This window comes from Physeter macrocephalus, chromosome 2 (genome assembly GCF_002837175.3).
Source record: "Physeter macrocephalus isolate SW-GA chromosome 2, ASM283717v5, whole genome shotgun sequence".
NCBI lineage: Eukaryota > Metazoa > Chordata > Mammalia > Artiodactyla > Physeteridae > Physeter > Physeter macrocephalus.
This window is the reverse complement of record NC_041215.1, coordinates 76,869,462-76,893,768: the sequence shown is the minus strand read 5'-3', so window position 1 is coordinate 76,893,768 and position 24,307 is coordinate 76,869,462. Positions and strand designations below refer to the sequence as shown.

Below are 24,307 nucleotides of genomic sequence, written 5' to 3'. Positions count from 1 at the left end.
TTTTTGATGATGGCTATTCTGACCGGTGTGAGATGATATCTCATTGTAGTTTTGATTTGTATTTCTCTAATGATTAATGATGTTGTGCATTCTTTCATGTGTTTGTTGGCAATCTGTATATCTCCTTTGGAGAATTGTCTATTTAGGTCTTCTGCCCATTTTGGGATTGGACTATTTGTTTCTTTGTTATTGAGCTGCATGAGCTGCTTATAAATTTTGCTGGTTAAACCTTTATCGGTTGCTTCATTTGCAACTATTTTCTCCCATTCTGAGGGTTGTCTTTTGGTCTTGTTTATGGTTTCCTTTGCTGTGCAAAAGCTTTTAAGTTTCATTAGGTCCCATTTGTTTATTTTTGTTTTTATTTCCATTTCTCTAGGAGATGGGTCAAAAAGGATCTTGCTGTGATTTATGTCATAGAGTGTTCTGCCTATGTTTTCCTCTAAGAGTTTGATAGTGTCTGGCCTTACATTTAGGTCTTTAATCCATTTTGAGTTTATTCTTGTGTGTGGTGTTAGGGAGTGTTCTAATTTCATACTTTTACATGTAGCTGTCCAGTTTTCCCAGCACCACTTATTGAAGAGGCTGTCTTTTCTCCACTGTATATTCTTGCCTCCTTTATCAAAGATAAGGTGACCATATGTGTGTGGGTTTACCTCTGGGCTTTCTGTCCTGTTTCATTGATCTGTATTTCTGTTTTTGTGCCAGTACCATACTGTCTTGATTACTGTAGCTTTGTAGTATACTAAAAATCCTATCTTTTATTTTTGAGATTTCTTTTTCTCAAGTTCAAATTTTCAGGAAAAATATTCAGCATATTTTATATTTTCTTCTCAATTCTCTTTTTTTAAGAAAACATATATTCTTTTTTATTATAAAGATTGCTGGGTTTTCCCCCAAGAAGGATAGCATAAAGTTTTAATGACCATTCTTATATGTCTTAAACATGCAGTGTAGGTTTTTTTATAAATATGGTTTTTAAAAAGATTAACTCTAGTTGAAGCAACTTTACAATATTAAGGAAATTTTAAGGCAGTTACTCTTAATTCCACTATTCTACTATAATTGTTTTTATTTCACCCAGTATGTATATTATTTTATATAGTTGTGATTATAATACATATACAGTTTGGGGATCTGTTGTTTTAACCTCATGCTATTTCATATATACTTTTCCATGTTGTTGCATAAACTTCATATCTATCATTTTAAATGTCTGTATAATATTCCTTTGAGTTACCATACTTTTTCTATTATCCTATCACTGAGGTTGTTTCCAGTTTTTTTGCTATTATATTTGGTATTCCAGTAAATACTGTTGTACAGATACTTCTCTGTACAGAACTTCTCTGGGTTTTTTTTACTGGCTTCATTACAATATATTCCCAGAGTATAATTTGCAAGTCAAACAGTATGAACCATTTTCTTCCTTCAGTAGTGGTGGTGGTGGTGGTGGTGGTGGCGGTGGTGGTGGTTGTTAGATACCTGATTATTTTCAGTTTGTTTGTTAGTTGTCTCTATGCTTAAATTCTATTGTAATTGTATTTGTTACTTATAAACCTGAATGATTCTTATTGCTGTCTGTTGGGTTTGGATATACGTGAATCAGACTCTTCTAATGTTAGAACCTCCATAAAGCAGCTGGTCTGGAGGAAGTCCCCATAAATACAGTAGAAACATTTTGTAGGTTTCTATGGGGATTCTGTAACTATATAGTGGAAAATCTGTTCTCTTGGGGCTAAGGGTATAATATCCCCCTCACCTAGCAGTTAAGAAAATGAAGCAACATAAAAAACAGCATAAGGAGTTAGAGCAATTTAAGAAATAACTAAATCTATTAAATACTCAGGAAGAAGCAAGTTAAACTAACAGTTTAAAACAAATGCATAAGGGTGAAAACCATATACACTCTCTTTGTCTCAGAGCTTGATTTTTTTTTACAGGGAAATGGACTGTTCTATTTTCCTTGTTATATTTTTTAGAAATTCATAGATGAGAAACTTGTCCCCAGCCTTAGTAATACTATTTTTTCAATAAGTGATTTGTCTTTAATGTCATAACTGTCATATAATAATATTCTCTATATATTTATAGGTACAGAATATAAAATGTAGTTACCAGCTCCAAGTTATGTATGTGATTGCTCACATATATTAAAATAAGTCAAAGCAAAAATTTGTTCTGATCTCATTCATTAAAGCAAGTGATAAAGCTGTTTAGTGATTATTTGAGTTGTAAATGATTGGGTTTTATTTGTAATAACAGTGGTTAAATTTTCATCTGTGAAACTCTGATTTTTACATTATCATATACTTTTCCTGGGAACTTCAGTATACCAGTTTTGATCCTTAAATGTAATTTCTCACCTTTCAGTGGTGTATTTATAGCCAGGTCACTGGAATATACCCTCTCATATCTGATTGCATAAACATGACTTAAAATAGTACCGAGCTTATCATCATTCCACCCAAAGCAACTCCTTATTCTGTCACTGTTGCCCCCACTTTCATCAGTACTCAGTTTTAATACCTTGGAATCATTCCTGACTCTCATTCTTCTCCCTTCAATATCTAGTTAATCTCCAGGTCATAACTCTAGTTTTCTTTCATAGTGTCTCTCCCTCTACTCTGCCTTTCTGTTTCCCATTGCCACCACCTTAGTGCTGGGACTCATTACTCCTAGACTACTGCAACAGACTTGAATTTTGGGTATGTGATTTCTTTATTGTTAAGAAAAATGGTTTATTCCACGAAACTACATCACCTACTTATAGTCTTACCTATTGCAAAAAAAGAAACATAGACTTTGTAAAAACAAAACAAAAATCACCTTTTTTCTATAAAGATGTTGCTTCTATTCCGAGAAAGATATTTTGGTGTCAGGAAATAATATTCTCTCATATAGAGTAAATTCTGAAACTGAAAATACTTACAGAAAGTGCCAGATCTTAGAAAGATGACCTTCTTATATGCTATATCAAGTAGTTTATCATTTAAACATAAATGAATCCATATACAGAAATTAAGGCAGCTAATAAGAATAGTGCAAAAGGAGTATGAAAAAACTATTAAAGAATTCGCTGTTCATAAATTAACCGAAAAGCAAATAAATTTAGCCTTAGAATAAAACACAGCAAACCATACCAGCACCCAGATAAACATGCACCATGGTGCTCCTGGGACACCACTTCAGCAGTTATCTCCAGAAGGTGGCTGGGGCTTGCAACACACCCAGAGTTAGAAGAACCGTAGGCACTCCAGGGTTGCACCGGCACTGTCGCAAGGAACATCTGACAAAGAACGTATTCATTTGCCTTGGAATTTGTTTGTGTTATTTGCCTTTGACTAACCTAGAATGAAAGAGGTATCCCTTGTCACTCTTTTTCTGCCTTCTTCAATTATAAAGCGTGTTTTATAATCTTCATTTTTTGAAAGGGATCACATGCAGTGGTCAAAAGAAGATGAAGAAGCAGCCAGAAAAAAAGTAGAGGAGAACTCAGCTGTGCGAGTCCTTCTGGAAGAGCAAGGTAAAGCAACTACATGTTGTGTCTCCTGGAGCCTGGCTTTCCTGTTTGCCCTTCCACTGATTCAGTTCACACCTCAGTCTCTTTTCCTCCTAATTGTGCCACTACTTTAGAGAGTTCTTAGCTTCTACCTTTGCTAATCTACTTGTTCCTTTGGGAGAATTCCCAGTTATTCCAGTGTAGTGGAACCAAAGTTAAAGAAATAAATTATGTATTCACCCTATAAGTATAATCTCTTTTGATAGTCATATTATTGCTTTCTCTGGGAGATACATAGGGTGGCATTTCAAACAAGATATGAGAACATAATTTAAAATTTTTCCTTTGGTTATGCATCTTTTAGTATGCTGTTGTGCACTTGACCTGCTAGGAATATTCAACAGATTCAAAAACTTTGAGCAAAGAAGGTAAAATCATATCAAAATGTTTCTGGTCTTTTATTGAACATAAAGTTTCAATAAGGATTTGAGGTACTTTTCTTGGAGGCCTTTGATATTTAGAGTTTAATTTAGGTAAGGCCTTGCCAACCTTAAAAACGGCTTCTAAAGTATTGGCCTATGCTACAATCACAAAACCAGAAAATTAAAAGTGTGGGTGAAGATGTGTAGAAATGAAGCCCTTATATGCCCTGTTAGAGTAATTTTAAAATGGTACAACCTCTACTGAAAACAGTATGGAAGTTCCTCCAAAAATTAAAAATGGAACTACCATATCATCTAGCAGTCCCACCTCTGGATATATAGCCAGAAGAATTGAAAGGGTGTTGAAGAAATATTTGCACACCCATTTTCATAGCAACACAATTCACCATAGCAAAAGGTAGAAGCAACCCAAATGTCCAAGAGAGAAATTGATAAACAAAATGTGATCTCTTCATGTGGAATATTATTCAGCCATAAAAAGAAATGGAATCCCTGTCACATGCTATCATCTGGATGAACCTTGAGGACATTATGTTAAATGAAATAAGCCAGTCACAAAAAGACAAATACTATATGATTCCGCTTATATGAGGTACCTAAAGTAGTCAGATTCATAGAAACAGAAATTAGAATGGTGGTTAGCAAGGGCCGAGGGGATGGGGGGAAACACAGAGTTTTTGTTTAATGGGTATAGGGTTTCAGATTTGCAGGATGAAAAAGTTCTGGACATCTGTTTCACAACAATGTAAATATACGTAACACTATGGGGCTCTTCACTTAAAAATGGTTAAGATGGTAAATGTTATGTGTTTTTTACCTCAAATTTTTTTTTAAAAAGCACACTAAAAAAAATTGGCCTCTGTCCTTCTCAATGCATAGCTGGGAACCGACAGGCAGTTGGCCCAACACTTACACTCTCTAGAGAGGATTTTCCTACCTTTTTTTTCTTAAATGATTTCTCCTTTAAAACAGGTTGATTTTTTTTTCTTTAAAAAAAACAAAAACAGCTTATTGAAGTACCAGATACCCATAGAAATTAACACAATTCATAAGTGAGTTTTCATAAGACTCAGTGAATTTTCCCAAGACCCACTTTAAGAAACAGAATATTACCAGTAACCCAGAAACTTCCTCATGCTCTGTCCCAATTACTTTCCCAAACCCCTAAGACTCTACAAACAGCAACCACTATTCTGGCTTCTAATAGTTAGTTTTGCCAGAACAACTTGGTTCTGGTCATCATCATTTCTTAATCACTCATGTAGCACTGTCAGTGTACCTGTTAGATAGAATGAGAGGCAGTAAACTATGGCCAGGGGCCAAATCCAGCCCACTGCCTATTTTTATAAATATTTATTGGAACACATACTCATTTGTTAACATTGTCCATGGCTGCTTTTGAGCTATATCTACAGAGTTGAGTAGTTGCAACAGGGACCTTATGTAGCCCACACAGACTACTTACAGTCTGGCCCTTTACAGAAAAAGTTTGCCAACCCCTGAGATAGAATTTTGTTTCCAGATTGATCAGCTGTCCTGAAACTCCCCAAAGAAAGATGTTTGCATTCCTCTGTGCAAGCCAAGCGTAGTGAAAAGCACTAATCTCACTGGTAGTTAACTATTGTTCTGGTGACTTTAGTCTACACTTGAGGCTAAAGTTTGAAGCAAAGGTAGCTGTTGAAACTTGAGCTAATGAGAAAGCCCTCATGAGCTGCCCTTTGCCAGTGAAAGGGGTAGTGTGGCCCTGTCTTATCCTCTGGCATCATTTGTTATTCCTCAGAGCTAGTTTTCCTTCCTTACTGTAAGCATGAATATGTCCTGGAGGATAGACAAGAAAGAAGAGCACCTGATCCACAGTAGAACCGTTTTTATGAAGCCATTTTTATGAGCTCCAGCCATGCAGTCCCAGAGTGGGATGTGGCCAGGGAGTGTTGGGGCTGAATTTGAGAGTGCATACCGGTGGCAGTTCTGCTCACAGATCGGTCCGCACTGCATTCCTTTGCAGGAACTCTGTCACACTGTTTCTGAGGAAGTATAATTTTGCTTCTTTGCCAGCAGCTGCACAGACATATTTTCCACATTACTCAAGCTTCTGCTAGTGGCCACCTGGATGTGACAGAGAGAGTCAAGCCTAAACAGAATTAAAAGATATCAGTCATCTTAATTCTTTTCCAGGAAGTTAAAAATTATCCACAGTATATTTCCTGAGAATATGAAAAAAACAAGGATTTTTTTTTTTCCATGCTCTTTTGAGTATTTCTGTTTAGAACATAAATAGATGAGCAGTGCTGATAATGTTCCCTTAAAGGGCTCTGGACTGCCTATTTTGGCCTATTTATGTTAACAATGAACTTGAGTGAAGCTAATGAGAAGGTTATTTTCAGGCCTTGGAAACCACAGTAAAGGAAAATGACAGTTCCCACAGAACCAAAATGTGACTGAAATAGAAAGGTGGTGACTGGCCTTTCTCTATAGAAGCAGGAAAAGCAGGCTGGAGAGGGCTGATGATACTGCTTTGAAGCCTTTGGTTTGCTTATTAGCATGTGCAGTCTGTTTCTGAGCAAGTTTTCTGGCCGCCGTGGAGACACAAAACAAGAGAGTTCATTTTAAAATGACTCAAAGTGATCAAGGCTTCCACTGGGACCCCTCTGCGTCCTGTCCTCCCTTCCTACCTCCCCCCACCACCCCCGTAACACCACTCAGTGCAGTGGACTTCACACATGTCAGAGAACTGCTACAAGGAGAGGAACACACACAGTGAGGGTGACCCTTACATCACACTTAAGCAAGGTTGCACAGAGCAGCAGTTGAGGGTGGCAAAGAAAGAAAACTTCTGTCCTGAGGAACTATGTTGAGTGACGGGACATTACAGTGAGAGTAAATACCTACCCAGCCACCCAGTCCAGTCTCCACCAGGGATCATCGACCTGCTAGTCTGCAGAAGCCTAGGTGAGGCTTCTAATTGGATATCTAATGTCTCTGATGAATATGGGTCAAGGTGAATAGATCCGTTTAAAAGCTCTATTCCCAAACGTTGTGAAAACCCAAAGGAAGCTGTGACCCGGTTCTTCTCCAGCTGCCCCTGTTAATCACCATCTCTTCTTATCCAGGAGGGTCCTAAGTCTTTGAAAGAGCCAGTTTTCTCCCATCATCAAGTATTCCATTTGCAGAATAGTATACGGCATGAGCACTCTCTACTGATTTTATCTTACTTATTTTAATGCCACTGGGAGGAAATACTGGTTCTCCCATGCTGGCCAACTCTCTGGCAAGTTTCTTTTGGTCTCTGTGTGTCAGTCTCTCCTGTCACTCCCATTTCCCATTTGTCACCTATTGTCTCAGCCTTTGGTGAGAACTGAAGTCCGGAAGCACCCTCACAGTTCTGAAAATATGAACTTATCCATCACAAATAAGACAGTCTTTTGCTGTACAATGGTTGACATATTCCTTCCTGTGATTAAAATGTAAAGCATCCGGGTTCTCATTAGCAAAATTTCTTTCAATTAGATGCCCAGATTAATGATTTTTAATTCCACATTTCCTTTTGGTAATTTATTTTAAATTTTATAATAGCTCAGATTTCTTTTTAAAGCGGGTTAATTCAGAGAAATGAGAAAAATACATTTGGCAGTTTTTGAGTTAACATGATTATAATTTCCTAAAAACATCTCCAGTGTGTTATATCTCAGCTGGTAATTTAGCAAATGTAATGGGTTTTTAAAAGTTAATAACAAATGCAGCTGCTATTTTTACTTTAAAATACCCTTGTAAATAACTATCTACCTAGGATGAGTTATCTATGTCAAGGAAAATAGTAAGAGAATTCCACTATACCTTCCTTTGTGAATACCTTACCACTTGAGAGTGTCCTATGTGAGAAAAAAAAATAGAGTAGCTAAAAGTTTTGTGTGCTGATAAATTTAGGGTACTTGTTTGTAGGTCAGCTTTGGTTGTTAATTTCATACAGTGCTCTTAGAAGTATACTTTAAATTTCATAACTTTAAGAGTTTTATTAGACAATTAACTTTATCAGTGACGTGGAAATTTCCAACTTTGAGAGCTCAGGTGTTTGTGTAATTGCTGTGCAAAAATAGCTTTAAATTGCCTTTTGTATAGGGAGGGTGGGAGGGAGGGAGACGCAAGAGGGAAGAGATATAGGAACATATGTATATGTATAACTGATTCACTTTGTTATAAAGCAGAAACTAACACACCATTGTAAAGCAATTATACTCCAATAAAGATGTTAATAAATAAATAAATAAATAAATAAATAAAATAAATTGCCTTTTGTTACACTGCAACTTAGAATAAATTTTCATAATACATATTAATCATATCGTATATGTCAGATACATACAAATGGTTTAATTCAATTTCTTAGTTGTTATATTCAGTGTGATTTAGGGTGAATTCTGAATATTTAAGTATGGTTAGTGTGTCACGGTCCTTCTTCCCCTCAGCAGTATTGAATTTAATAAATGAATAATTGAGAAGTTGCTTCATCTGGCTGTGGTTAAACAGATCACTACATCCCTTTTACGGCCGTTGGCAGAGAGCAATTAACTGAATTGGCAACCTTGGAGAGTAAAGGGAAAATTTTCTCCTCCAAGAAAAATTGATCATTAATATACCTGTTTAGAAAATCAGTTGGACACGATGAAGACAGGGCAGATTTCTCTACACTGTATTCTTTTATCATTATTGGCCTGAACTTGAGTTGAGTGAACAGCAGGATTAAGCTAAATTTTTCACTCATGGTCAGAAAAGTTGCTCTTCCAATTCCCCTGTTATCACAGATACTCTTTGCAGTTCAGGAAATTAAATTATATGCTGGAGGTGTTCACCTTGTCTTATAGCCATAATTATGTGTTTGATTGAGCTTCCGTGGGGTCTGTGAAGCTGTTATACATTACTGGGAACTGTGGAGTTGCCAGCATTGATTGAAGGTACTGCTAAAAGCACAACTTTAAAAAGCAAAAAAAAAAGTTCCAGCTCATTAGCCTTTATCCCAGACTATCCTGTTTTGTTTCTGTTTTGTTGCTGTCCCACAAAACCATCTATTCTCATAGAGCATTTTATGTTCCTGTTGCTCATCATAATTTTATCATACAACCTTGCATAGTGTTTTCATTTTGTTTTGGTTTTTTGCGGTACGCGGGCCTCTCACTGTTGTGGCCTCTCCCGTTGCGGAGCACAGGCTCCGGACGCGCAGGCCCAGCGGCCATGGCTCGTGGGCCCAGCCGCTCCGCGGCATGTGGGATCTTCCCGGACCGGGGCTCGAACCCGCGTCCCCTGCATCGGCAGGCGGACTCTCAACCACTACACCACCAGGAAAGCCCGCATAGTTTATTTTTTATATAATTCAAATGTGGTTTAATTAAGTCTGTTTTTCTGATCTGTCTTTATGTAAGTTCACTCCAATCAGCATTATTTTTACTATTTGGTTATACTGATTATAAGTCATACTGAGGTTTTAATTTCAGCCTGATGCTTCATAATGAGAGGAAAGTACAAAATCAGAAAAACAGATTATTTTCAGAGATATTTTAGAGGGGGTTAATCTTGATTTTGTGTTAGGAAGGCAGTATAGTATAATGGTTAAGAGCATAAAGTCTGATAGAATTGGTTCAGGTCCTGGCTCTGCTGGGTGACTTTGGACAAATTTTTTTATCCCCTCTGACCTTGAACTTCTTTGTCTGTAAGTCAGAATAACATGTCTATCTGAGCGGTATTATTAGGATTAAATGGGAAAAAAAATCCAAGTAACATTTGACATAGTGCCTGGCACAGAATAAACACTTAGTATGTACTATTGTGCTGCTGTTATTGGTACAATGATTTATGTGATGTTTGTTTTTTTCCTCCTAATTCCTGAGTGGGAAATACTTGAAAAAGGCTTGAAAGTGTATATATTAGCAGACCTTGACCATCATCTTTTAATAGTAATCAGATCCTTTTTAAAGATTGGATAAGCTAGGGTTGAATTTAGGTGCTTGATATATTTGGTACCTGAACCAGATTCTAGTCACCTCACTGCAGATTCATTTTCTTTATAAACTGTAGAAATTAAACAGTAGTACAGGCTCATACTTATGACAGCAATCTGATCCAAGATTTTGCAGTTTGTAGAACTGAATGTTTAATGTTCTCCATAAATTCATGGGATTTAATAGGAAAGTACATAGACTTTTTAGAGCTTAAACATAGAGATACTCTAATTCAGGAGTCCGGCCCATGGCCTGTTAGGAACCAGGCCGCAGAGCAGGAGGTGAGCAGCAGGTGAGCGAGCGAAGCTTCATCGGCCGCTCCCCATCGCTCGCATTACCTCCTGAACCATCCCTCCCCCCACCCCCCACCTCTGTGGAAAAATTTTCTTCCACGAAACTGGTCCCTGGTGCCAAAAAGGTTGGGGGCCGCTGCTCTAATCCAACCCCTCATCAAATGAGGAAACTCTTTGGGCAAGTAGAATGAAGAATTCAACCAAGGTTCTTTATCTTCATATAAGATGTAGATAAAACTTCGCAAAAGAAAGAACTACCTAATAATCGTTAAATTGTTACCAGCACTGCAAATTTCCATCTGATGGTTATAAATGAATATAAAATATGGGCTTTCCTGGTGGTGCAGTGGTTGAGAGTCCGCCTGCCGATGCAGGGGATGCGGGTTCGTGCCCTGGTCCGGGAAGATCCCACATGCCACGGGGCGGCTGGGCCCATGAGCCATGGCCACTGAGCCTGCGTGCCCAGAGCCTGTGCTCTGCAATGGGAGAGGCCACAACAGTGAGAGGTCCGTGTACCGCAAATAAATAAATAAATAAAAATTTAAAAATTAATGAATATAAAATAAATTTTAGAGTTGCAGTCAGTGTATAGACCATTCTGTGTGAATATTTTCTCTTAATATTATTATCCTTTAAATTTTAATTGCTACATAAGATTACTCTGTTTTGACATGCATGATTTGCTTGGTCATTCCTATGTTGCTGGCTGTTTAAGTTATTTCCACTTTTTCTTATTATAAATAGCACTGCTATGAACATGTTTTATTTCAAGTTACTCCCCTGCTGTCTATCTCTTCCCCTGCCATTTAATTCCGAGGGGGATATTCCCACAAGTTAATCACTTATATTACATTCTAGTTACTTATAGTTAGGTTCAAACTCACTTCACAAGTAACTTGGTATTGGAAACTCAAATGCTAGAGATTTGACTAAATATAGGTCTTCTTAGGTGGGTCACTTTTTATTAAGCAGAAAAATCTTTTACCAGCATAGAGTGAGTTACAAAGAGAGTTCTTAAGATAAAAGGAAAAAGAGAAGGTGCGAGAAGACCCTGGGGAAATTTGACGGTTTCCTAATTCCTCCTGAGTCTGATTTTCGGAATGTTGTTTTGTTTTCTTACACAGTATTATCAGGTACGCTCCAATTTTTAAACGTAGAGATAGAACTATTTTAAAGATATACAGCATTTTTAGATTAGTGATAAATAGGCTTCCTCCCGTTAGTGCAGATGAGAGCATGTTTTGGACTTCAACATCACATAATTCTTTTGTTACAGAGATCTACTTTCATTTCTCAGACCTTAAATACAGATGGGAGTTTCTGTCTTTCTAGCAGTCCTGCTGCCAGATACAATTCAGCCCTGATGGGAAGGAAGTCTTGTGGCCAGATGGGTGGAGATCCATGGTACAAGGCCATAAAGATAAAAGTGGAAAGAAAAGAAAAAATATAAGGGCTTCAGGACAGGGTTCTGTAACAGAGACAAACCTGACTATAGGCAACTGCTTCTTCTGAGGGTAAGGGCTTCTTTAAAATTCTCAAAGAAATTAGTCTGTTGTTTTTAGTTTTAGTTTATTTTTGGAATAGATTGTAATTTCACATGGATCAAAATTCAAGTGAGAATTCTTCCTCAAACCCTGGTCCCCAGCCACTCAGTTCCACTCTTTAGAGGCAACCAGTACTACTAATTATGTGATTATCCTTCCAGAAGTATTCTGCCCATATAGCAGTAAATATGTGTATATACATACTTGACTGTTTTTCTGTGTATGTACACACATGTATTTTTTTTCTTCTTTTGTTTCTAATAAATAGTTGCATCATATACTTACTGTTCTACATTTTGCTTTCTCACCTAACATTAAGTCTTGAAAATTATTCTATATTAATGGAAGGTTTTTTTAATTTTTTGAAGGCACTTCAAAAATGTCACATGTCTACACTGGGTGAAAGTAATTCCTAACCCAGGGTTTAGGTCTGGTACGTAACAGTATCCAAGAAATGTTTCTTGAGTGAGTGAGTGAGAAAGTGAGTGAATTAATGATTATACTAATTTAAGCTGCAGATAGAAAGAGGCAGAAAGCTAAGAATTGCCTGAAGGTCTGAGACTGTTGACCTAACCCTGATGCTGGGACCCAGGGTATCGAAGGGATGACATCACAAAATGCATATCTCTTTTTAAATTGCATCAGAAATTCTCTTTAAGGATTCATATTAGGAGATGTCAATAAGAAGAGGTGCCTCTGGAGGTGGGTGAAGAATGGAGTTACGGGATGGCCCCTAGACCCCAGGAGTCAGAACATACAGTCCTGCTTCTGCTGTGACAGGGCTCCAGGACCCGGACAAGTGGGTTCATTTCCCTGTGTGTCCTTTCTTCAAACGTGAAACAAGGGGGTTGGATTAGATTATTTCAATGGACCGTTCTAGCTCTAAGATTATGTCATTTATTATTCCACAATTTCCTGTTTGATTACCAGTTTGCACAGACATTTGTCATGTTGAAACTGCATTTACAGAGACATAAAAAATGAGGTATCATTTCTCTAAGATAATAAAGAGCCTTACAGGTTATTGATAAAAATGTGATCATTAAGATTTCAAGATTAGACTGTAGAAAGCAGTGTGCAATGATTATATTCCTCACAAAAATTTATTGGCTAAACCATTGAGACAGAAGCAGACTTACCAGGGTAAGCCCAAATACCCCACACATTGACACATTTTGTGAGGATTAATACTCTGTAGTTTTAACCTTTAAAAGGTTAAAAAAAAATCAGATAAATAAAAATTATTATAATATTAAAGTTCTCCAATAGTAAATATAATTGTTATAAATGAATAGTATATGTAATATATTTAACATTATTTAATTATTAAATATATTTAGTTATTAAAATAGTAACTAATGATAAATATAATTCATAGTAAAATAAATCTTTTTTCTTCTCTTTATTTTAGTGAAGTATGAGAGTGAAGCTAGTAAATATTGGGACACATTTTATAAGATTCACAAGAATAAGTTTTTCAAAGATCGTAATTGGCTGTTGAGGGAATTTCCTGAAATTCTTCCAGTTGGTCAAAAAACTGAAGAGAAGGTAAAAGAATTATCATGGAATCATGTAAAAGTTCATGCTGCAAATTGTTTCTCAAAAATGCACTGCCCTACTATGCCTGAAGAAAACAATCATTATAGAGAAAGTTCTGGCTCATCAGATGGTCAAAACAAAGCAGGATCTGATTTTTCCAACCTAGACTCCAAAGAACACAGAAAAGGACCTCTGAAGACTGAATTGTTTCCTGGTAGCAACGCCACTTTCAGAATCCTAGAGGTATGGTACTGCAGGGGCAAAAATTTTTAAATGTACATTCCATATAACTTTAATAACGATCCAGATTTTTTAGGGGAAAAATGAGCAAATCTAACTATTAAATAAGTGTTCATATACTTTTGTGCATAAAAATTATTTAAGGGACTCATATCTTTAATTAGTCAGGTTTTAAGTTTGTGATTTAAATTTTTTTAATTTGTCAAATTTCTAACTTGAAGGAAGTTTTTTTGTTTGTTTGTTTTTTGTTTTGTTTTTTTTTGCGGTACGCGGGCCTCTCACTGTTGTGGCCTCTCCCTTTGTGGAGCACAGGCTCCAGACGCGCAGGCTCAACGGCCATGGCTCACGGGCCTAGCCGCTCCGCGGCATGTGGGATCTTCCCGGACCGGGGCACGAACCCGTGTCCCCTGCATCAGCAGGCGGACTCTCAACCACTGTGCCACCAGGGAAGCCCTTGAAGAAAGTTTTAAATACCAATAAAGTTTTGGCCTTAATTTCTATCACTTTCTGTTATTACCCACTTTTAGGTGAAATAGAAATAAGTGAAGTATGTAATTTGCTATAATCTGGTGTAGACCTTGGTTTTCTATTTTAAAAAATAAACCTTTTCCTTCTGATTTTGAAGATAATATATACTGATTACAGAGAATTTGCTAAAGAGAAAGAATAAAATAATCTACAGTCCCATAAACAAGGGATTTAATTTAACCACCATTAACATTTAACTGACTTTTTTCTCCTTTTGTTCATACTGTTTTGTATAGTTGAGCTATACTCTACCTGCATTTTGGGGTTTTGCTTTGTTTGTATTGAACATTATAACATAAACAGTTTTCCCTATCTTTAAAAATTCTCTATAAACATTTTCATGGCTGCAAAATACTTTACTATGTGGAATACTATGATTCTACTTACCTGTTTTCACTTGACTGGGCATTTAAATTGTTTTCAGGTTTTCAACAGCAAACATCTTTGCGTATAGACTTTTCTGCATTTTCTTTTATTATTAGGGTTCAATTTACTAGTTCATAATTTATAAAAAAATTTTAATACTGTTAAAATATATTGCCAAATTGCTTTCTAAGAAGTTATACTAATACCAATTCACAGCAGTGTAGGTCTGTTTCATCACACCCTTACTGATTGGAATATTCTTATTTTAGTGCTTTCTGCTTTGTTAGACAAAAATTATAGCTTATTTTAATTTGCATTCCTTTGATTGTTAAATAGGTCATATAGTTCTTCAAACGTTTAGAAGTCATTTGTACTTCTTTTGTGTTCTGTTTATTTCCTTTATTTATCAGATGCTTTTTTAAAAATGAGCTTTGCCTTTTATCATATTTAATGCAAATGTTTTTTTCACAGTGTGTTTGTCACCTTTTAATTTGGTTTATTTGGGGTTTTGGTATGTAAAAATTTTAAATGTTTCCATAGTCAAATTTCTCAGTGCATATTATTCTTGTGATTTATTTCATTGCTTTTGAGTTTAGAAAACTCTCCTGTACCCAGAGATCCAGTAAATTTCTTTTAGTTTTTTTTTTTAATAAAAAAATCTGACATTGGTGAGGAAAATTTAACTTTATTTTCATGATATTTGTTTATTCTTTGATTTTAGGTTGGCTGTGGTGCTGGGAATAGTGTTTTTCCAATTCTGAACACTTTGCAGTGAGTTTTAGAGTTTTCTCCTACAAAATTCTACATATGTATGGGAGGTTGAGAAATTCTGGGAAAAAGTTGTCATGTATATGCCAGTAGTGTTCTTGTTCCCATGTAAACAATGACTAAAGGAAATTTCAAAAGAAGTGTCTTGGTCTGAGTGTCTAATTTCATGTGAACTGAGAATTACTCTGAAAATAATGTTTCACAGGCATGGGTTGTCCACCGTGAGTTGAAGTAATTTTTTAAGCTTGTGTTTATGTGGATGAGGGAATAAGAAGAGAGTAAGAGGTTTGATCCTTCCGCTAAGCTGGGAATTGCTGAACTTTAGAGATTTATTTACCCCTCCAGGTTACTTAGGTGTCATTTTACACATCGAGAATTGAGTTTAAAGCTTACACAAAATAAAGTGTAAGCTTTAAACTCATTTTATTTTGTCATCACTTCTGGAGCCACACCCAGTATAAAACCTTCCTATGTCAAATGACTGTATCTAGACTTGAAATTGTTTGGAGTTATAGCACCTAACCCTAAGATTCAAAAAGGCAGAAGTAGGGGATAGGAGCAAAGATGTTCTGACCTGCCCTTCCCATTCACCACCTCACCTATGCGTTTTAGTAGGTGATGAAGAAGATACACCTTACAAAACTTTAACACCTTTTACCTATGGCTGGTCTGTCAAGTCCCTATTTTTTTTTAAGTTTACATGATAGCTTTCCCATTATTTTTCCATTATAAAATCAACATAAGCACATTGTAGAACGTTCCCATTAGAAGAAAATGGGTTGGGGGGAATCACCCATTATTCCCACCACCATAGCATAGTTGCTGACAGAATTTTTGTTATAATTCCTTTCAGTCTTTTCACTATGCCTATTTTTAAATTTAAGAAAGTCTTTTTTTTTAACTTTCCATTGTGAAAATGTAAAAGCATTCAGAAAAACTGAGTAATACAGTGAATTCTCATACACCCACCACCTTGTTTCAACAGTTACTAACATAAGGCCAACATCATGACACTTTATCTTTAAGTACTTATGATGGATCTCCAAAAAGCAGGACATAACTTCATTGCTATTATAAACCTAACATAATAAAAATTAAGTAATTCCCTAATATCATCAAATTACCAGTTAAAGTGCCCAGCCAGAAGTGATGCTGGCCAATTTGCAGTTCTGAATGGTCTTTCTCTTTCGGGACTTATTTTCTTTGTTTTCCCTTTTCCAATTTCTGGGCCAAAACTTCCTGTACTTTTATACCACATAGCCAGATTCCTTTACCCCAGTGATCTCTGAACTTGTAATACACATAAATCTACTACACTGGCAGTTGATTATGTGTTACTTTATTACTCATCTCAAGTTATTATTTAGTATATCATTTCTTTATGTCTTATTTCTTCAACTACTATTCATATATTCCTTGAGGTAAAGAGCATATTTTACTCTAATCAGAGTTTTCAGGTAGCCTAACAATACAATATAGATAGAGCTTGGTACATACTGAGTGATTAATACCTCTGGCTCCCTACTTGTTAGTTGTATTTTTCCCTCTTCTACTTCTCCCTCCAACTAATAATTGCAAGCTCTTGCCTCCTCACCCCCTGACTCTTTCTTTGTGGATATGTCTTTTTTTTTTTTTGCCTCATATTCATATTTTAGAAATCACTGTAACTCAATAACCTGAGATAATTAATTCATCTTTAAAAGGCAACCAGTGATTAGCGTTCCAAAGGGAGGATTAGACTATTTTTTCCCACCACAGAAATTGTGTTTTATTACTTTTGGAGAGTATAGGATTAATGTTTTACATTTTTAGAATATTTTACCATAATTAGACCTCTGGAATTGAGAGGTCATATCATTCTCCAAGGATCATTTAATTCTTAAACCCCTTGCCAAGAGAGTGCTTGGTGGTGTGGTGGTAGTGGTGATATTTACACCTGTTTGCTGGGAGAAGGGCCAAGGCAGTCAGCCGATTTTACTGAAAAGCTCTGGAAAGTCATTGGGTGATCACAAGACCAACTTGGGTTGCTGATGCAGTGGGAATTCAGTTTCAGAGGTCAAGCTGCCGTCTGGTAGGACACATGGCAAATGGCACATGCCTTCCTTTAGCTTACTAGACTATTCTGTATCTTGTGAGTGTTTAGTAACTACTGCCCAAAGATAGACTGCATACCTTTCATAATAGCTAGATGTGCCAGTGTCCAGAGAAGCATTTTGAGCTATATGGAAGTATTTATAGAACCATGTTAATTTCTTACGTTTTTAAGTTCCTGGAAGGCAGAGGCAGATCTTCGTTTAATGATGATAACAATGATGATAATGATGATGGTGATAATGATAGCAACAATAATAAGAATGACTAACATTTATTAGGTGCTTACTCTGAGTCAGGCACCTTTCTAGAAACTTTACATATATGAATCCATTCAATCCTTACAACCAACTTAGATGCCATATTTATCTCTATTAGGAGTTTGGGATTGACATATACACACTACTACTATATTTAAAATAGATAACTAACAAGGACCTACTGTATAGCACAAGGAACTCTGCTCAATATTCTGTAACAACCTAAATGGGAAAAGAATTTGAAATAGATACATGTATATGTGTAACTAAATCACGTTGCTGTACACCTGAAACTAACACAACATTGTTAATCAACTATACTCCAATATAAAAGAATTAATTAAAAAAAATAAAGATGAGGAAACCAATTACAGAGAGATTAGATGACTCTTGCATGGTCACCCAACTAAGTGGTAGAGCCAGGATTCAACCCTTGGCAGTCTGGTTTCAGAGCCCTTGCCCTTAGCCTTCATACCACATAGTACTATATGTATCTGAGTGTTTTTTGAGACGTTTCAAACATGTGTGACCAACCAACAATTACAAGTCACAAATATATGGATTTCATAGGAAACAATAAGGGTATATGCTGCAATAAAGCACAATTTTTGTATAGGATGGATGAGAAAAGACAAGCAGCACAAGTTTTAACTTTGATTCAGTACTGGTTAACTTTTCATAACCAAATCTAATGATACATTAATTTATTTGGACAGATCTTAATTTGAATACAAACCCCTAGTGCCACAGAATGGCACTGTATATGAATACTATACTATATATGAATATTATACATGAATGCAGTATTCATCAATGAGTAGCATTTAAGAGAGTAATGTAAGCCTGGGTGAGATTTTGCTAAATGCATATTTGTGCTTATATTCTGTATTTATTTAGAAGTCCTCCTTGCTTGAAATGCCTCCTGAATCAAATTAGAAGTTCTGAATATGTGCTTCAAAGCCCATATATCCTGTCACACACTGGGCTCTCAGGATCAACTGTGCTTCTCATCCCTAGCATGTGACTCCCACTTCTAAACCCTTTCCCCTTCTCCCCACTTAGCAATGCCATCCCCCTCCTTCAAAATTCTTAAGACTTTCACCTGAGGGTGCCTGCCTTATGCACACTTCTGTAGAAATTGTATATGTCCCCAACTAGGCTATAAAATCCACAAGAGCCAGGACCATACCTATAATTACTGTTTAGGACATACTGATCTCTTTCTGTGATTCAGACACACTACTAAGCAAGATGATGCAAGGATCCTTTGCTAATAGCATACAAGGTACGATTAGGAAGGGTACTGACCCACAAAATTCAAAGTACAGTTGACCCTTGAACAATGTGGGGGGTTAGTCCATGAATAATTTATAGTCGACCCTTCGTATTTGTGGTTCCTTCTGTATCTGCAGATTCCATCAACCACGGACCATACAGTACTTAGTATTTACTATTGAAAAATATCCATGTGTAAGTGGACCTGCGAAGTTCAAACCTGTATTGTTCAAGGGACAGCTGTATGTGCCTGCCCATTAGTAACCAGGGCTCAGCCATTGTTACTGAATTTCAGGTAAAGACCAAATAGAACTTGTCTAAGTTCAGTGGAGGCCAATTAAAATTAGTCAGGATTTTCATATGGGTAAACATCCCCCCCCAAAAAAAACCCCTGAATTTGCTTACTTTATTTACATATTGTAGGTAAAGCAACTGAGTCTCGGAGAAGTCAAATTCAGTGTTAATAAATGGCAAATCCAGGATTTAAACACAGGTGTAATTGGCTCCCAAATCCCATACTCTTACTAGACAGTTTTTATTAGACAATTTCATTTACTACTTTGTATTCTAATGCTTGGTCCATATATAAGGTTCAATAAAAGTTTGAAAATCACTTGAAAAGATAATAATATATTAGTGTTTTATTTTTTAGAAGTTGTATTTACATGCTGTTAATATAGACATTAATATTATATTTAACAGCATGTAAATGCAACTTCTAAAATATATATATATATATATATATATATATATATATATATATATATATATCATCATCCGTGCATCAGAGCCTCTCAGCCTTTGCTGAGAGGTCCAGGAGCAAATGAGGAACGTACACACGGGAAGAGAAACAAAGCACCAAAGGACACGGGGTTGAGGGTCCTTGGAGAGGATAGAACTTGGCTAAGCTAAGAGTTACAGGCCATGCTGGCTGGAGGCAGACAAGAAAGAGTGCCTGTGAGGGGTAGGAGGAAGATTGAGCAATGCTGATGGATGGCTTTGGAGGTTTCCCATGGGAGAGTATGATGGGATATAGAGCAAGTAGGCCCACATAATGGAGGGCCTTAAAATCAGGGCAGGAATTTGAAAGTCACCCTGTAATTGATAAGTGTTTGCTATAATGTTGGTTCAGAAACAACATGAAGGCATCCACACACCACTGCAGAGAACAGTGTCTAAAAAGAAGAAACAACAAGCCAAGGGTCATCCAAAATTCTGTTAAAGAAATACTAACAAGTTCAAACCTACACTTTCCTTTCTTCTTTAGCTTCAGCATATCTGGGCTCTAGATTTAAATATTTCTTTCGTTTTCATAGGAATGCTCCAGAGTTCTTTCTTTATTGTTGTGATTTTGCTTCTGGAGCTGTGGAGCTGGTAAAGGTATGCCTTATATTTTCTTTAAAGAGAGCTATATTAAAAAATCTAATTTTTTTCTGTTGAAGTGATTTTTTTTAATGTAACTGCATCAAATGTAATCTGTGACCATTTTTAACTGAGCTTTTACAATTTTGCGAATCATATCATCAACTGATGCCTAAGATGTTGCCCTAAAACAATAGAAGTTGTTTGGGATTTAATATAGAGTTCAAGGGAGTGGTTCCTACAAGGTGGTATTTATATTTATGTCCCTAGAGCTTTACACACAGTTTGGCACATAGTAGGCACTCATTAAATTAAAAATTTTGAAAAAAAAAAAAGGTCTGCAAAGGCATATATTACAAATCTAAAATGTCCTCAACGGTAAGGAAAACAGTGATGGGAACCGGGCCTTATTTGACCAATTCCCAAATGCTAGTAAGCATTATCATAGCAAAAAGAGGTAATTTTAGGAAATGGAAAAGGAATGGAAATTCTAACAAAAATGTATAGTAAACACATGGAACATAATTTCTGATAATAAGAGTTAATAGTTTTTCATTGTAGACATTTTCTAAAATACTGAAAAGCCTAAAGGGGAAGATAAAATTTACCTATAATATGCTTTTTTAGAGTCCTAGAGTGAATCACTGTTAGTTTTTTGGTATATATCCATCTAGTGTTGTTTTTATAGGCAAATTGTGTGTGTATGTACTCTAATGTGGTTTTTAAAAATAGCATCTTAGCTAATCAATGAATTTGGCAAAGTAGCAGGATACAAAATTAATGCACAGAAATCTCTGGCATTCTTATACACTAATGATGAAAAATCTGAGAGTGAAATTCAGAAAACACCCCCATTTACCATTGCAACAAAAAGAATAAAATATCTAGGAATAAACCTACCTAAGGAGACAAAAGACTTGTATGCAGAAAATTATAAAAAAAAAAAAAAGGTCTGCAAAGGCATATATTACAAATCTAAAATGTCCTCAACGGTAAGGAAAACAGTGATGGGAACCGGGCCTTATTTGACCAATTCCCAAATGCTAGTAAGCATTATCATAGCAAAAAGAGGTAATTTTAGGAAATGGAAAAGGAATGGAAATTCTAACAAAAATGTATAGTAAACACATGGAACATAATTTCTGATAATAAGAGTTAATAGTTTTTCATTGTAGACATTTTCTAAAATACTGAAAAGCCTAAAGGGGAAGATAAAATTTACCTATAATATGCTTTTTTAGAGTCCTAGAGTGAATCACTGTTAGTTTTTTGGTATATATCCATCTAGTGTTGTTTTTATAGGCAAATTGTGTGTGTATGTACTCTAATGTGGTTTTTAAAAATAGCATCTTTATTGAGGTATGGTTCACATACCATAAATTTCACCATTTTAAAGTATACAATCCTGTGATTTTTAGTATATTTAGAGTTGTACAGCCATCACCATTACCTAATGTTGATTACGTACTATAGGATATTTATATATTAATGCCAAAGGAGGCATGGAATAAGCAGTGAGAGAGAGAACCGAGGACCATCTCAGTGCCTCTGAAGTAACACAGGGTGGGCTTCCAGCAACACTGCCTACTGACTCAGAAAGACTACCCTACTCCACTTTTCAAGCTAAAGAGGGATTGCAAAAGAATATTTGTTATCAAGTCCAAGTGCTAGACTTAATTTTTTATGACAGCTTGAAATAACCTAACAGACTACCTAATCCAAAAATCAAATTTATAGAAGAAAGGCACTTGAGAGAAGTTAAATTGACCTTTTTAATTTGAGAAAAATACTAGAAGCCTGCTAACAACTTTTTTTGTCTTTTCATTCCTTTATCATGACAGTCGCACACGTCATACAGAGCAGCCCAGTGCTGTGCCTTTGTTCATGATGTTTGTGACGATGGCCTGCCCTACCCTTTTCCAGATGGGATCCTGGATGTCATTCTCCTCGTCTTTGTGCTCTCTTCCATTCATCCTGACAGGTAAATGAAGACGAAAGGGCAGAGCAAATGTGTACAGCCCCTTTATCAGGAGTGGCTTTCAGAACTATCAAAGCAAAAATGACAATTCTTGAATTTATTATTTAATGAACTACATTATGTATAATATGCAGCCTTTTAAATGCAGTTTTTTCTTTCTTCAGACTTTCAGAAAGAAACTGGTGACACTACTTCTTTAGTGAGCTTTCTGTCACTGTCAGAATGAAGTAAGCATCTTCTGGCAAGACACATACCTATTAAAAGTGACAGAGCTTCAAGGAAATGACAAATTCAGAACAGCCTAATAGACTCCCAAGAGGGAAATTGTACATGGTGATCAGAAACAAACATCTTTGATTTAGCATCTTGCTGAATGTTCATGAAGAGGTAGTCTGTAAATCTGTTTGGCTTCACACTGGTCTGTCGATGGGCTTTAAAATATTTGTTTTAAAGAAGCCCACTAGGGAATTAGGGGTTATCAAATTTGCCATATTAACATCAGACCTTTATAATCTAAGATTGGCCTAGTGCCATCATTTAAATATTCATGACTTAAATATTTTTGTTCACATAGGTTTTGAAATAATAAATACAGCTTTTCTCCAAAGAGGAAGCACAAAGAGATATTACCAGCAATTAAAATGATCACCTTTCTTAAAATTTTGCCACCTTGTATGTATTAAGACACATGTGTGGTAAGTGTCAGGGGTTGTGCCTTCATAACGTTTCTTAAAATTGGGTTTTCGTGATCTTCTGGTAATAGATACAGACTTAGCATCAACTGCTTTTTGTTTGGTGAGTGTGACTCTTTCCCAAAGAAATCGAGTATTGTGTCCTTCTTTCTTTGCTGTTATAAGGTCACTAGGACCCTTTACAGTCCTTTCACTTCTCATTCAGAGATGTGCACTTTGATTACTTGTGGGAAAGCAAATTAGATTTCCAAGTAACAAATGAAATATATAATTGCACCTGGTGAGATATATCAAGTTCCATGAAGTTACTTCCTCCCAGTTTCTATAACCTATTTCTTTCTGCTAATCTGTTTATACTGTTGGCATTATTCAGGTACTGGTAGAAGGATGTCATCTATGTATTTTGTTTCACAGTTAAAAGGATGAATAGTAAAAAGGATAGAGTAGGTGGATAGTGAACAAGATTTTCTGACACCTATAACAGGAAATGTTTAAATTCAAAATGAGACCTCAAAAAGACTATTTGAATTAGTTTAGATAATGTATTTTTGTCATGATTTGAATTGAATGTTAAAGAGAAGGGGAAGCAGATATCTTGGAAAGATTGTTTTTATAGTACATATATTCATTCTATTTATTTATTATAAAATAAGTTCAGATGTATCATGTCAGTAGCTACTTTCTTACCTACGTGGAAATGATCTAAAAATGAGGTGAATGAGTAGAAGTTGGGTAATAGAAAGTGAAAAGTAAGGCAGTATCTTTAGGGTCATCTAGCACTGTGGTAGTAGATTCAGCCCCAGGAAAATTCTAGAAAAATGGCTTATTGCCAGCTTGGAAAAGCAATTCAGCTAGACCTTGAGTCTTGGGGTCCCAGCTTAAATGGGAATAAACCATAGAAGGCTACAAAAAAAGAGGTAGCTGTCCTTGTTATTGAAATAAAAGTACAATATGTTTTCTAAAGATCTAAGCATAGAATAGTCAGTAAACACTCTTTTTTTTTTTTTTAATCTCTTCTTTTCCTTCTCCTCTCCCTCTATCCAGCGATAAGTGAGGATAGCAGAGTTGGCCCAAGTCAGATAAAAAAAAGAAAAGGGGCTTTCCCCCATTCTTGTCCATCTCACCTGCAGGCCACTCCCATCTGCATTTCTCAGGAACTGGCTCTGGAATTGCATTATGAGCCAAGATGGGCTGATTAGAGAAGCAGCTCCCCACCTCTTGCCTTCATCTGCAACGCAGACTTTAAAGGATAGTTGGGAGGAGAGGATTGGCAGAAGGAGGCTGCATTTTGAAGTATTTGGCTGTTTTTTTTGTGTTTTCGTTTCATGCTTGTTTAGCTAATAATTGCAGAAAGAGATTTTTTTTCTCTGTACATAAAACATTTATCCGGAAAGTGAATATTTTAAGGTTTAGATATGGTTTTCTTTAATTGCCAAATT

General features: G+C 36.1%; 1 protein-coding gene across 5 annotated transcripts in view; it reads left to right on the top strand.

Moving 5' to 3' along the window:
* Positions 1-24,307, top strand: part of METTL8 (methyltransferase 8, tRNA N3-cytidine) — a 93,434-nt gene that overhangs the window by 54,931 nt on the left and 14,196 nt on the right. For all 5 annotated transcript variants that reach the window (XR_003676867.1, XM_007110501.4, XM_007110500.4 and 2 more), the window contains 5 exons: positions 3,432-3,523; positions 13,181-13,551; positions 15,164-15,213; positions 20,153-20,216; positions 22,040-22,179. Coding sequence is in view for 4 of the 5 variants with exons in the window: in XM_007110501.4 (XP_007110563.1) it covers positions 3,432-3,523; positions 13,181-13,551; positions 15,164-15,213; positions 20,153-20,216; positions 22,040-22,179 (717 nt within the window). In the remaining variant the exon portion in view is untranslated. The remainder of the gene's footprint in view (positions 1-3,431; positions 3,524-13,180; positions 13,552-15,163; positions 15,214-20,152; positions 20,217-22,039; positions 22,180-24,307) is intronic.